The sequence below is a fragment of the Cibotium barometz genome, chromosome 61 (genome assembly GCF_041138505.1).
Source record: "Cibotium barometz isolate CiBa-2024 chromosome 61, ASM4113850v1, whole genome shotgun sequence".
Taxonomy (NCBI): domain Eukaryota; kingdom Viridiplantae; phylum Streptophyta; class Polypodiopsida; order Cyatheales; family Cibotiaceae; genus Cibotium; species Cibotium barometz.
The window spans coordinates 7,782,623-7,796,792 of record NC_141106.1 but is presented as its reverse complement, the minus strand read 5'-3'; the positions used below and the strand labels follow the sequence as shown (position 1 = coordinate 7,796,792).

Below are 14,170 nucleotides of genomic sequence, written 5' to 3'. Positions count from 1 at the left end.
ATCCACTCTTTTGGATGTGAAGTTTAGGGATTACAAGCACTCTTGGCACTTATATTCCTCCTATTGTTATCTTCACTTTACATAGTAATGCATGTGAGGAAGTTGACCACCATGAAAGTATGCCAATGTTTCCATTGTCAAGGCCAAGGCCCAAGAGAAGATCATTGTTTTAACCCATTGATCCATCCATGATTTAGAGCTCAAAGTATGTGAAGGTTGCAAGCTCATAAATATAGGTGTTAGATATCAAGATGAAGGGGTGCGAGGTCATAAGAAAGATAAAAAAGGATTCTGACCACTAAGAAACCATAAGCACTCTTAGCAAGATACTAATAGAATTTTCAAAAAATGGATGAAGATGATGATAGTTAGCACCATGTCTGAGACCAAGGGAACTAAGGAAATCTAATATATGTTGATAATATGATAATTATCGCTTTGATTTCTTGGTCACAGTTGAGAGCATGACCTTGGGAATGTGGGAGATGTCGTAGCAAGTGGAACTCCATCTTGAAATCAACAAACTCTCAAGTTCTATGGAACTAGAAAAAACACACAATTGGTTTAATGTGCATCACTTGGAGTGTGCTAATTGGGGCATGCCATACTAGGTCTTTATCCCCCTTAGCTGCTTAAGGAAGGGAATGCTCTACATCTCAATTGCAAGTGCATATGTCTATTTGTATGGTAACCTATATAAATCATGGTTTCTCCATCATCATCCACCTGTTTACTTGGGGGGTGAGATGCTACAACTACCTTATCTAAGTCTTCATGCTTTTATGCTTTATCACTAAAGTGGGCACTTTTGGAAACCTAGGATCTTAGTCATGGACTGCCATTTATTAACTTGCATAGCCTTGCATAGCTACTGTAAATTCTAGCAAGCATGATTTGGGGGCCACCTAGGAAGGAGGTGTCTTGGCTAGTGGGGCATCCTCATCAACAATGGAATCTTGTGGTGGGCAGAGAGGAGGTGGTGAAAATTCTTCTTACATTGGCTCCTTATCTTGTTAGTTAAGAAATACAAACCTAATGAACCTATAGTGTCCTACAATTTCCTCTTTTTTTTTTGGGGCCTCTCCAGATGTAATAAAAGATCAAATTTATCCATATTCTTGAATATGGTGCCATATGTAGTATAACAAGTGCGTGCACCCTCATGTGAGTCCCTTTGTGAAAGGTCACCTTGCAAGAATTAATAATCAATGTAAAAGTGGGGAGGTATGAATTGTTTTTGGAAGGGAATGCTCTAGATCTCAACTGCAAGTGCATATGTCTATTTGTATGGTAACCTATAAATCATGGTTTCTCCATCATCATCCACCTGTTTACTTGGGGGGTGAGATGCTACAACAACCTTATCTAAGTCTTCATGCTTTTATGCTTTATCACTAAAGTGGGCACTTTTGGAAACCTAGGATCTTAGTCATGGACTGCCATTTATTAACTTGCATAGCCTTGCATAGCTACTGCAAATTCTAGCAAAAGTGGCACTTTTGGAAACCTAGGATCTTAGTCATGGACTACCATTTATTAACTTACATAGCTACTGCAAATTCTAGCAAGCATGATTTGGGGGCCACCTAGGAAGGAGGTGTCTTGGCTAGTGGGGCATCCTCATCAACAACAATGGAATCTTGTGGTGGGCAAAGAGGACTTATTGGTGGTGAAAATTCTTCTTACATTGGCTCCTTATCTTGTTAGTTAAGAAATACATACCTAATGAACCTATCGTGTCCTACAATTTCCTCTTTTTTTTTGGGCCTTTCCAGATGTAATAAAAGATCAAATTTATCCATATTCTTGAATATGGTGCCATATGTAGTATAACAAGTGCGTGCACCCTCATGTGAGTCCCTTTGTGAAAGGTCACCTTGCAAGAATTAATAATCAATGTAAAAGTGGGGAGGTATGAATTGTTTTTGGACCCTATTTATTTAATTTTGCACCATTGTGTGACAAAGAGTATTGCATATCCAACAAATATTGCATGCTGTAATAATTTGTAGCATTGGTTTTGTAGAGAATATTTTTTGCACTTATTGTTTTCCACCTTTCTTTCTTAGTGACTACCTTTTGCGTTTCCATTATAGCTTGCAAATGAATTCATGCAATCCTTTTGGCACTTAGAGTAGTGGAACTAAAGGCCACAATGAAGGAACAATCACAAGTGGGGGGATTTACCCTCTTCCTTTGCTAGGCTCTAATGGGTCTAGTGCATGGTGGTGAATTCAAAACAAGCCTCAGAGGGTTGAGATCTTGGGCTCAAGTCCTAGACCTGCATTTGTCTAGGTATTGAGAGGAATGCACATCTTTCATTGTTGAAGTGCACATCTTCTAGAACTAGAATTCTTGAAGCATAAACACGTGCATTTCATCGATTGAGTAGTGTCATGACAGGAAATCTGATTCCGTGATGTTTGGCTTCACATGTTGCATAAGGAGAGTTGCAATCAAGAGTGTAAACCTTCACACTGTTTGCAAATGGAGACCTTCGCACTGTTCACAAATGGAGACCTTCACCTGTGTGTGCGCGTGGTGAACATTGTCATGTAGGCTGGTAGACCTGGTTGACCTTTGCCACTAGTGTGGATTACTCGGGGACGATTCTTTTAGGGGTGTGTGGACGTTTTGGATTTTTGTAACTCCTCAAAGCTCTTTAGAAGCATGGACCTTAGTGGAAGCCTTATAAAAAGGTGGGTTTAGGAAACGAATCAAATGGCTGCAATTTGCAAAGTCCCTCTCTCGGCACGACTAAAAGACATTTACTAAAGAGCAAGTAGAAAAGGAGAGGACGACACAGACGCACCTTGCTATGCGCTCCCCTCCTGCTTGATCTCGGCTACGCAACCATGGAGTATGAGCGATCCGACACCAGCGGTACACGCCCACCCCCTCCTTTTGCAGAAAAAGAGAGTAAACAAAACGCAAAAAGAAAAATTAGAAAACAGAAATCAAGTTGTTCTGTAGGTCAATTCAAGCTCTGCGAGCTCCGGCGATGGCGCCTTTTTGAGAAAACTTGACCTTCTAGCCAAGCTCTAACTCTGAGTCCCTCGGGTTTGGGTTTTTTTTTTTGGGGGAAATTCCTACACAACTAGGGTGTTTGGTCATTTTTTAAATGCAATCCCTGCATGAATCGTCTTTTAGGCAATCCCTGCGCGATTTGGGTATTGGGTCTTCTTTTTGGCGATTTCTGTACACTTAGGTTTATCGGGCTAAATGCAATCTCTGCAAAACTAGGTTTATCAGGGTAAACGCAAACTCTGCACAACCAGGGTTAGCTCTGCGCAACTTAGGGGTTTTTTTCCTGTTGCCTTGAGTTGCATGATTAATTGCTTGGGTCTTCTTTTTGGCGATTCCTGTGCAATTAGGGTTATGAGGCTAAACGCAAACTCTGCACAACCAGGGCTAGCTCTGTGCAACTTAGGGTTTTTTCCCCTCAACCAAATTGTGTTCGTAGAATTTGAAAACCTTAAGCCTGCTTTTGTTACTATGCCCGTTACACTTTACTAGAGAAACATGCCATCAATGAGAAATTATTCTTCTGGCTGTCGAGTGGCTTTAGATGCCCCCCCTCCCCCTCCCCCCTGCCCCTTCCCTCCCCTTCTTCTCCTCTTCCCGCCTATAGCTTTTTTCACTTTTCTGACATTCACATGAGCTAGTCTACGGTGGACGAGCTTCTACTGCTGCCTGATGATGTGGTCGGTCCAGATGCAGGTTCCTCTTCTGAAGCCATCCTCAGACCAGGTGTACTTTTTCAATTTTCTTTGGAATTGGGCACGTGTGCGGGGCAGTACCCTTGAGGTTTGCACCAGGAAGTTTGTGTATAGCACACACAGCCTACAAAAATGAGTGCTGGGCTAAAAAGTAACAACAGTTCAGGTTTTTTGTGGCGTTCAGGTTGTGGGGCCCAAAAGGACACCCGAATTGTCCTAGATAGGCCTGGAAAATGTGGCAAGTCCGTTGGTTGAAGCTTTGTAAACACCTCCTCGATGTGTATAAGAAGCTAAGATGTTTGTTATTTGGATAGACTGGTAAAGTTGAGCAGTTGTTGAGGTAGTCTTGTGAGAGTCAAAATGAAGTCCAAGGATTGAGTCAAGGTAGTCCTATGAGAGTCAAAATGAAATCCATGGTTGTAGTTAATCTTTGTTTCTTAGTATTTTAGGAAATACAACTTGCAAGGAGTGCTCTATGTAGCATAGTCACCGGAAACGAGAAACGGGAACGCAAACGTTCGAGGAATGGAAACGGGGAAACGAGTTTTTAGGGGCGGAAACGGCCGTTTCTTGTGACAATATCACTTGGGAAACAAGAAACGGATGGGGTCCTGAAACGGAGAAACGCGATTGTAGGGATTGAAACGGCCTTTTCCTGTGACTGCTAAAATGAAGTCCAAGGATTGCATTGGTTGTAGTTAATTTGTCTCTCAGTACTTTAGGAAATGCAACTTGCAAGGAGTAGCTCCATAAGGAGGCTCATTGCTAAGCCAAGGGTTAGTCATTTAGGAAAAGTTTTAAGAGAAGATAGTGGGAAGATGTTGAAGAGCTTTTGAGGAGCTTGGTGGAACGAGAGTTGATCCTTGGGGTTGCTCATGTAAAGAATTGAATCAGGGTTGAAAAGCTCTTCTATGCAACCTTGTTTTATCTTGTGCATGAATAAAAGCAGATGCATTGTAGTCATTGTAAGGACAATGGAAATATCATCTCCGAAGGTTTGACAGAAACTCAGTACGAAGGGTTTTGTGTGAATATATGCTCTTATATGTGTGTGTGTGGAGTGCGTGTGTGAGAGCATATCTTGATATAGAGTTCTACACCCACTATTGGGCATTGATGACGTTAGTGGGGATGTCGTAGTATCTAGTCCATACTATGCGTAATGGAGTTGATAGTTATATAGTCTTGTGGGTTGACTACCATGAGTATATAACATGCAGGTTCCTAAAAGGTGAATGTAACATGCGGAAGCTTTGGGGTAGATCTCTAACTTCAATGCTGAGAAATCAGCAATCGTTCACGACGAGAATAATGCACAAAACTGAAAATAGATGTGTAGAAAATAGAGAGAGTAAGAGAGGGAGAAGAGGACACAATATTGGGTCCCGAATACCCTCTGTAGGGCCTCCACCACGAATGGTGTATTTGCTTTATTAGAATGATGTAAAATCTGAAAATAAAAGATTGAACCTTGACCTGTTTTGACTGAGATAAATCTCTGCCCTTGACCTTCAACCCGCACCCTTGCGTTAGCTTCTCCCTTGGCTGTCCGGGCCCTTGAGTTGCTGCAGCACTTTGTGAAATATGAGATGATTGAAACGCGAAAAAGGGCTGGGGTATTTATACTTGTTTTCATCTCCAGTCAGCCAGCTTATCAAAGGCGGCCAACAACTTTATTTTTCCACGACTAGGAAAAGTAGTTGTAACATGCAGCGGAGTATTTGTATTGGAGGATCGTGTCACACAAATGCTCACACCGTCTTTTGTATCCTGAGTTTCGCGAGTTTAGCAATCCACTTTAAGACTTCAAACTTTAAAGAGATATGAGAACTGTACACCGTATGGGTCCCGAATTACCCACTGAAGGGCCCCCTATCCCGTTTACTGAGATAGTATTTGCTTTATTATCTTTAAAGAGATTGACGGTGTGACTGATGATAAGCCAAATGCAAGACCTTTGAAGACCAACTGTAAACAAGAGGAACAAGCAGAAGACGGAGCCTTGATGGTTGGTAATCCATCAACCAACCCATCCTTCGAGGCTCGCTGTAGAAGCTGATAGCTCAAATGGCCAAACCGAGCATGCCAAAGAGCAGAAGAAGCACCAGAAGAAAGCAGAGCGGTCAATTTGTAGAGGCCACTATCTTGGACTCCCTGAGCCAAGATGCTACCAGTCGCTTTATCAAGAATGGTAATCTCATAACGAGAAAAGATCACCTCCGCACCCTGAGCTGTAAGAGCACTCACTGACAAAAGGTTAAAAGCCAAATCTGGAATATACAGAACGTCAGAGAAGTACCTCTTGTCCTCGTCAGAACGGAAGATGGGGATAGTGCCATGACCATGCACTGGCACAGAAGAAGAATCACCGAGAGTGATCTCGCCTGATCTGGCAGTGAAGTCCTCGAACCAATCTCGATGGGGTGTCATATGAGCAGTAGCACCGCTATCAACAATCCAAGACCGTGACTGAGAAGTCACAAGAGCAAGTATACGCCGAGTACCTGCTAAGAGAAGAATTCCATCATCCTTCTTGGGTTGAGACACCGCCGTTGAGGAAGAGTTCTTTGCTGCTTCATCACGCTTCTTCTTGTGACATTGGGGTGACTTGTGACCCTTCTTGTCACAATAATGACATTCAATGTCCTTATTCTTTGAAGATTTGTTGTCTTTATCCTTATCGGAATCCTTGGAGTTCTTGTCAAAACCCCCTTTACCTTTCTTTTGTTGAGACTTCCCTTTATCTCGTGCTGCCAAAGTTCCATCAGGGCCACCGGAGGTGCCAGTCCGCTCCTCAAAGCGAGACTCTATCTGCATAATGGAGGGGAGAACTTCCTCCCAAGTAACTGGAACAGGACGAGGAGAAGAAACCAGAGACTGAAAGTATGCATCAAACCTCTCTGGAAGTTTGGAGAGCAGCCGAATAGCCATATCCTCTGTGGAGATGTCCTTGCCACAAACAGCAAGCTCGTTCCGGAGATCTTTCATCTTCGAGATGAAAGCAGATAAAGATGGAAACGCAGAAACTGATAAGTTCATAAGTTGCTTTTCCAACGCCAAAATCCGACCTGGAGACTTAATCTCATAGAGATCTGCAAAAGCCTTCCAAACTTCATGTGGAGCATCTGCTGTACGCACATGAGAGAGAACAGCATCCTGACAGTTCAACTCAGGAAGGAGAAAACACGTCGATCATTCGACTGCCAAATATCAATCTGTGCCTGAGTCACACCACCAGAAGCAAGGGTGGGAGGGGTGGCATTGGCTGGTGTAACAAGCCAATCCAAGGTGGTTCCAAACGTTATGTACTGTACGGATCTTTACGTACTGTACGTTGTTTGGTACGGAAAAAAATTTTAAGGTACGTAAAAATACGTACCATTGGTAAAAATACATAAAATCTCAGAAATTTCAGCTACCTACATAAAATTTCAATCCATGTCCACATTGACATATAAAACTTTCAAAATAGAGACACAAGAAGGTCAAAAACCTACTAATTCAAAAGTGAGAAATTAGAATCACAAGTCAATGCATGATTACTCTGACAAATTCAATGCACAATGCCATACAATTTCAATCAGGATTCAGCAATCATGCAATGCATAATATTTAGTGGGCAGCTCAACTCTGAGAGAGAGAGAGAGAGAGAGAGAGAGAGAGAGAGAGAGAGAGAGAGAGACTTGAAGGAGAGAGAGGCTGAGAGCTCTATGCACGGTCCACAGAGGGTGGGCTAAGGCTATGAGAGAGAGAGAGAGAGAGAGAGAGAGAGAGAGAGAGAGTTATGGTGCTACCTTGGGGGCCTGAGCAAGGGTGGGTGGGGAACGCGCCGGGAAAGAGGCGAAGCGAAAGGAAGGCGGCGGCGACGGGAAAGAGGCAACAGTAGCAGAGAGAGAGAGAGAGAGAGAGAGAGAGAGAGAGAGAGAGAGAGAGAGAGAGAGAGAGAGAGAGAGAGAGAGAGAGAGAGAGAGAGAGAGAGAGAGAGAGAGTGCGACTGTAGAGGCCCTTACCGGAAGGTGTGCGCCGTACGGAGTCCAGACGCTATCGCAGGCGAAACCCAAAAAAAAAACGTTTATCGCAGGCAAACGTTTATCTTGCAGGCAAGCAAAGCAAAGCAAAAAAAAGAAAAAAAAAAAGAAAACGGCGTACGGATCGATCCGTACGTACGGATCCCCGTACGGTACGGATGTACGGTACGGATTGGATCCGTACGTACGTTTTGATCCAACCTTGAGCCAATCCCAGAGATCCACGCCACGCAAGGCTGATTTCACCTTCACCTTCCATAGGGTGTAGTTGGAACCATCCAACTTGGCAGACTCAGCAAACATATGAAGAGAAGTGGGAGCAGCCATCACAAGAGCTTGGGCTCAATCTCAAGAAATGCACAAACTCTAAAGAAAAAGGTGTCCTCCACAGGTACCAAGAGTGCCACCAAAGCCTGCAACACCACAAGCCCCCTCTGCAAAGGGAAAGGACCACTGGAGAGGAAAACGCAGTAGTGAACAAGTGCTGTCCTGTAGAAAACAGGCCGCCTGCAGTCCAATCTCCAAGTGGGCAATGAAACGCTGATCTACAAGAGCCAGACGGCTGAATCAGTGAAGCCAATCTGAAGAAAAAACGACCAGCAGAGTGCTGTCCAGAAAACGCAGCAGCAAAAGCTATGGATCTGGAAGAAAACGTAGAGGATGTTGGGTAAAGGCATTATGCCCACCCTTATAGTGTGTACAAGCCCATAAGTTATAGTACATAGTACACTTAGTACTTTTAATGTACTAAGTGCACTATGTGTACTAGTGCAATATACATGTGTGATAGGGGAGTCACACACTCAACACTTGATGAGTTGACTTATCCCCACAACTCTCTCTCTCTCTCCCTTCTCTGTGTGTGTCTCCCACATGTGAAACCCTAACTGTTTCAGCTGAGCTTCATTAGCTCCATTCAACTGGTATCAGAGCCACGGTTGTGTTCGTGTGTGTGCGGGTGTGCGGAGTCGTCTTCATCGCGAAGAAGAAGCTCGGCTATGGAGCCTTGAGCTTGGCACGAGCAGAGGCTCAGCAAGGAGCACGTGCGCTGCAAGTTTCCTGTGTGAGTGAGCATTTAGAAACAGCGCTGGACTTTGGCCAGCGTGAGCAAGGCACAGGTGCTGCAAAGCACTGCACAGCAAGCATTGAGTCAGCGCACAGCAGGCGGGCGTCCATCGAACACGCCTACGCTTCGGTGAGAGCCATCGCGTGTAGCGCTGGCCACTAGGCAGGTGAGCGAAGAAGAAGAGCAGCGGCGCTTCACTAGCGCGCACAGCTGGTTGGAGTCGGGTGCCGTGCTGCAGGTTCGCGTGCATATGAGGAGTTGGGCGCCGTGCGTCGCCGACTCGATAGCACCTAGCATTGCTTTTTTGATATGAGGAGTCGGGCGCCGTGCTGTAGGTTCGCGCGCATCTGAGGAGTCGGGCGCCGTGCGAAGGAGGGTGCTAGGTGTTTACCAGCGCCGTCTGATCCCTCGCTTGCCCAAACAAGGCCCACGCCTTTCGACTAGTCCTTACCAGTGCCGTCTGGTCCTTCGCCTGCCCAAACAGGGCCCCGTCTCTGCGATCAGTCCAAGCCCGACTACAAAGGTCTGCACGAACTGCAGCATCCGCACTTTTTCAGCAGCAACAGCATCATTCAACTGGTAAGCGTGAGGAGTCCTTCATCAGCACAATTTTTTCTGCAGCAGCATCAGCCAACCCCCCCTTTTCTTGCAACAAAAAAAAATAAATCAGAAATTAAGAGGTACATGCTTCAATTTTTTTTGGGATTTGCAATTGAGCAAGTACAATTATCAATTGAGCAGGTACAGGTGCCAAATTGCTCAAATTTTGAGCAAAATTGGCAAAATTGGGTGACATTGGTCACATTCAAGATCAATTTGCAGGAAATTCGATGTCGAAATTTGGGGCTTTTTGATGTAATTGTGCAATTAAGCATTCATACATGCTGTATGATGTGAGAAATTTCACATTTGGGCAAAATCGCAGGAAATTGATGTGCAAATCAAAGGGCTTTTGTGCCAATTGGATTGATTTGCATGCAAGCACTCGCATTTGATGCTTTGGGCAATGTGTTGATGCCTGTCAAGCACTCAATGTGCCTGTAAATCAAGGGGCTTTTATGTACTTGATGTATATGTGGCCAGGGGGAAGCATTGTGAAGACTCTGGATGCCTTCATGTGCGTTAATGTACCATGTATGATCAGAAATTGAGCTTAAATCAAGGGGCTTTTCAAGATTTTGTGCTTGTTGAGCTTGGCAAAGCAGCATGCAAGACTTTTATGCCTTGAATCCTCAGAAATCAGCTTGCAGTCAAGGGGCTTTTGTCCAATTTCTGTTCGGGACTGTTGTATGCAGTGGTCGTGACTGTAAAAGTCTGATTTTCACTCATTTGGACAGCCAGGAGAGCATTTATTGCTGCTGTACTTGCTGGTACAGATTTGGTACAACTTTGTGCAAGTTTTGGCATGGCTGTACATTGATTTGAGTGAAGAAAAGGTTCATTTTCAGCTGCTGTACTTGTCGGTACAGGTTTGGTACATCATTGGTGAGCACTTAGTACTGCTATACAGTACTTTGGAAGGGCAACAGAGCACATTTAAGGTGCTGTCCTAAATCTGCAGCAACCAGATTTTGGTGATTTCATCACATACAGTGGGAGTAGAGTTGCATTCGTGCTTCCGCAGTGGGAGATAAACTTTGGGAGAACAACTGTGAGCACTTTGTGTGCTTTTGGTGCAGTGCTTGCACATTTTGCAGGGAGTTAGGCATTGACAGGTTGCATATTGCTATGGCAACCACAGGTGAGAGCTCTTCATTGCTTCACATTAAGAAGCTTGAAGGCTCACATAACTATGATATTTGGCAAACCCAGTGCTATAATGTGTTGCTCCAGAAGAAGCAACACAAGCCTATCAAAGAAAGGGGTGTAATGCCCGCTTCTCTTACTGCTGAAGAGTGGGAAGATATGGATGAGCTGGCAAGATCTACTATCATGTTGTCTGTGTCAGACTCTTTACTTTTCAGCATTCGTGAAGAGAAGACAGCTTGGGGAATGTGGCAGAGATTGCAGGACTTGTATGCCCAGCAAAGTGCCTCAAGCAAAGTGTATTGGTTGAAGAAACTCATAGGTCTTCAGATGAAGGAAGGGGCGTCTATGACAGCCCATCTAAATGAGTTTAATGGTATTGTCAGCCAGGTCATTAATCAAAAGTTGGCAATGGACGATGAGTTCAAAGCCACTTTTCTCTTATGCACTCGGCCAGAGAGTTGGGACACATTCAGGACAGCCACTAGCAATTCGAATGCTATGCTGTCATATGCAGATGTTGAGGGTGCGCTCCTTCAAGAAGAGATGAACAGGAAGAACAATTCTGTTGGAAAGTCCAATGCAATGAATGCACGTGGGAGATCCCAACAAAGGGGTAAAAGCCAAGAACGGGGAAGGAGCAAGTCCCGCTCCAAAAAGGACTTGGAATGCCATTATTGTGGCAAGAAAGGACACATCAAAAAGCAATGCTACAAATGGAAGAATGATCAAAAGGAAAAGGAAAAAGGCAAAGACAAAGACAAAGATGAAGCCAAAGATGTAAAGCCAAAGGGCAAAAGTGGAGTCAAGATTGAAGAAGTCAATGTGTCACATGCAGGTGACAGTGAGGATGAAGTCCTATTCACGTCTTCACTTGATGCCCATTCACTACTTGCAGGAGATGGACATGGTATGCACTCGTGGATCATTGATTCAGGTGCCTCCTTTCATGTCACAGGTTGCAGAGACTTGTTTGTCATGTATACTGCTGGCAATGAAGGAGTAGTTTATTTGGGTGATAACCATGCATGCAAGATTCTTGGCAGAGGTGATGTGAGACTTGTGTTTTCAGATGGCTCACAGCTTATGCTCCATGATGTCAGGCATGTGCCTGAGATCAAGAAGAACCTCCTTTCTACTGGATAGCTTGATGATGCTGATTATGTTACCACATTTGGTCGTGGAAAGTGGAAGATTAGTAAGGGCTCACTGGTTGTTGCCAGAGGCTCTAAGGTGGACACTCTTTACTTCATGCATGCTGGTGTTTGTCACCATGTTAATGTAAATGCAACCGAGCTGCCGGAAATCTCTATGTGGCATAGCCGGTTGGGACACATGAGTGTCAAGGGAATGGAGCAATTGTCTCGTTTGGGTTACTTGCCTTCTCTAAAGTTTTCAAGTTTTCAGTTTTGTGAGCATTGTATATATGGCAGGCAACTCCAGTGCCCCCACAAGAAAGCTCTTGGACAGAAAGATGCTCAGCTAGAGCTTGTGCATACAGATGTATGTGAGATGCCTCAGCTTTCTTTGGGAGGGGCAAAATATTTTGTGTCTTTTATTGACGATGCCACACGCAAGGTGTGGGTTTATCCTCTTCGTTTGAAGAGTGATACATTCTCAGTGTTTGAGAAGTTTGTTGCTCTTGTTGAGAATCAAACTGGCAAAACACTGAAGGCTTTGCGTTCCAACAATGGTGGAGAGTATATGTCCAAATAGTTTCAGGACTTTTGTGATGCTAAAGGCATCAAGAGGGAGCTCTCTACTCCTTATGATCCTCCACAGAACGGGACAGCAGAGAGGATGAACAGGACCATTCAGGAGAAGGTCCGTTCTATGTTGTCACATGCTGCGTTACCTCATGGTTTTTGGGCTGAAGCTGTTATGACAGCCGTTCATCTTATAAACAGGTTACCTAACACGAGGCTTGGTGGGAAAGTGCCAGAGGAAGTATGGACAGGGAAGCCTCCGTCATACAAGCACTTGAGAGTGTTTGGTTGCGTTGCGTACGTGCACATACGCAGGGAAATGCGCACCAAACTTGATCCTAAGTCTCACAAATGCATATTCCTAGGATATGGTGACAGAGGTGAAATGGGGTATAGACTTTGGGATCCCGTGAATAGAAAGATTATACGCAGCAATGATGTCATTTTTGATGAAACATGCATGTATAAGGAGCTTGCAAGGCAACAGGAGCCTGGCAGAGTCATCTTTGATGATGATGGACATCATGGACAACAACCAAGGGCTGTAAATCAGCCATTACAGCAGCAAAACCAGCCCTTAAATGGTGCTGAAAATGGTCCAAATGGACAGCCAGAGATGGCAGAAGATATCCCTATGGATATCCCACAGTTAGAGGAGATACCGGGCATGATATTTCAACCTTATGGCATGGAACAGGATCCACCAATAGGTGATATGCAGGTTGGACAGCAACCTGCAAATCATGGTCATTGGGTACGGAGGTCCACAAGACCCTTCAGAGCCCCAAACAGGTTTGTTCCAGGGGTTGACTACTTGATGCTCACTGACTGTGGGGAGCCCTCATGTTATAAGGAGGCTTTACAGAGGGCAGACGAGGCTCTTTGGGAGCGTGCTATGAAGTCAGAGATGGATTCTCTGCACAAAAATGGAACATGGAAGTTGGTGCATTTGCCTGCAGGCAAGAAGGTTTTGCCATGCAAGTGGGTTTACAGGCTTAAAGCCAAGATACAAAGCCAGGCTAGTGGCTAAGGGCTTCAAGCAGGAATATGGTGTGGACTTTGACGAGATCTTCTCTCCAGTGGTCAAAATGACCACACTTAGAGCTGTGTTAGCTTTGGTTGCACATGATGATCTGGATTTGATTCAGATGGATGTGAAGACTGCTTTTCTTCACGGTGATCTCCATGAGGAGATATATATGCAACAGCCAGAGGGTTATGCAGTGAGTGGAAAGGAGAAGCTTGTATGCAAGCTGAAAAAGAGTCTTTATGGGCTCAAACAGGCACCAAGGGAATGGTATCATAAATTTGATACATTCATGAAATCCCAGGATTTCAGGAGAAGTGACATAGATCACTGCTTATACACCAAGAAAGCTTTGGATGGCAGTCTATTGATTCTCATCTTGTATGTTGATGATATGTTGATTGCTGGAAAATCTCGTAAAGAGATGGATGCCTTGAAAAATAGGCTGCATCAGACTTTGATATGAAGGGTTTGGGTGATGCAAATCACATTTTGGGTATGCGGATACTTCGGGACAGAAATCAGCATATGTTGTATTTGTCTCAGAAGGAATACATGGCAAAGTTTTGCAGAGATTCAATATGGATGGGGGGAAGAAGACTAGTACTCCTTTGTCTCCATATGTGAAACTCAGTGCTATGGACAGCCCACAGTCGGATAAAGACAGGGCTGATATGGCCAAGATTCCGTATGCTTCAGCTTGTGGCAGTCTCATGTATGCCATGGTTGCTACTAGGCCGGACATTGCATTTGCAGTGGGAGTGGTTTCTAGATACATGGCCAACCCTGGCAAGAAGCATTGGGAAGCAGTGAAAGGTGTCATGAGATACCTGAAGGGCACACAGGATATGTGCATTTGTTTTGGCAAACAGGATGCA

At 44.4% G+C, this 14,170-nt stretch overlaps 1 protein-coding gene across 2 annotated transcripts in view; it reads left to right on the top strand.

The window, feature by feature from the left end:
- Nucleotides 1-2,691: 2,691 nt before the first annotated feature.
- LOC147604515 (protein EMSY-LIKE 3-like) overlaps nucleotides 2,692-14,170 on the top strand; it is a 73,100-nt gene continuing 61,621 nt past the window's right edge. Inside the window, exon 1 of one of the 2 annotated variants that reach the window (XM_086794954.1) lies at nucleotides 2,692-2,883. In XM_086794954.1, the coding sequence (XP_086651080.1) occupies nucleotides 2,856-2,883 (28 nt within the window). In that variant the 5' untranslated portion in view covers nucleotides 2,692-2,855. The remainder of the gene's footprint in view (nucleotides 2,884-14,170) is intronic. The other variant, XM_086794955.1, reaches the window with a different exon arrangement.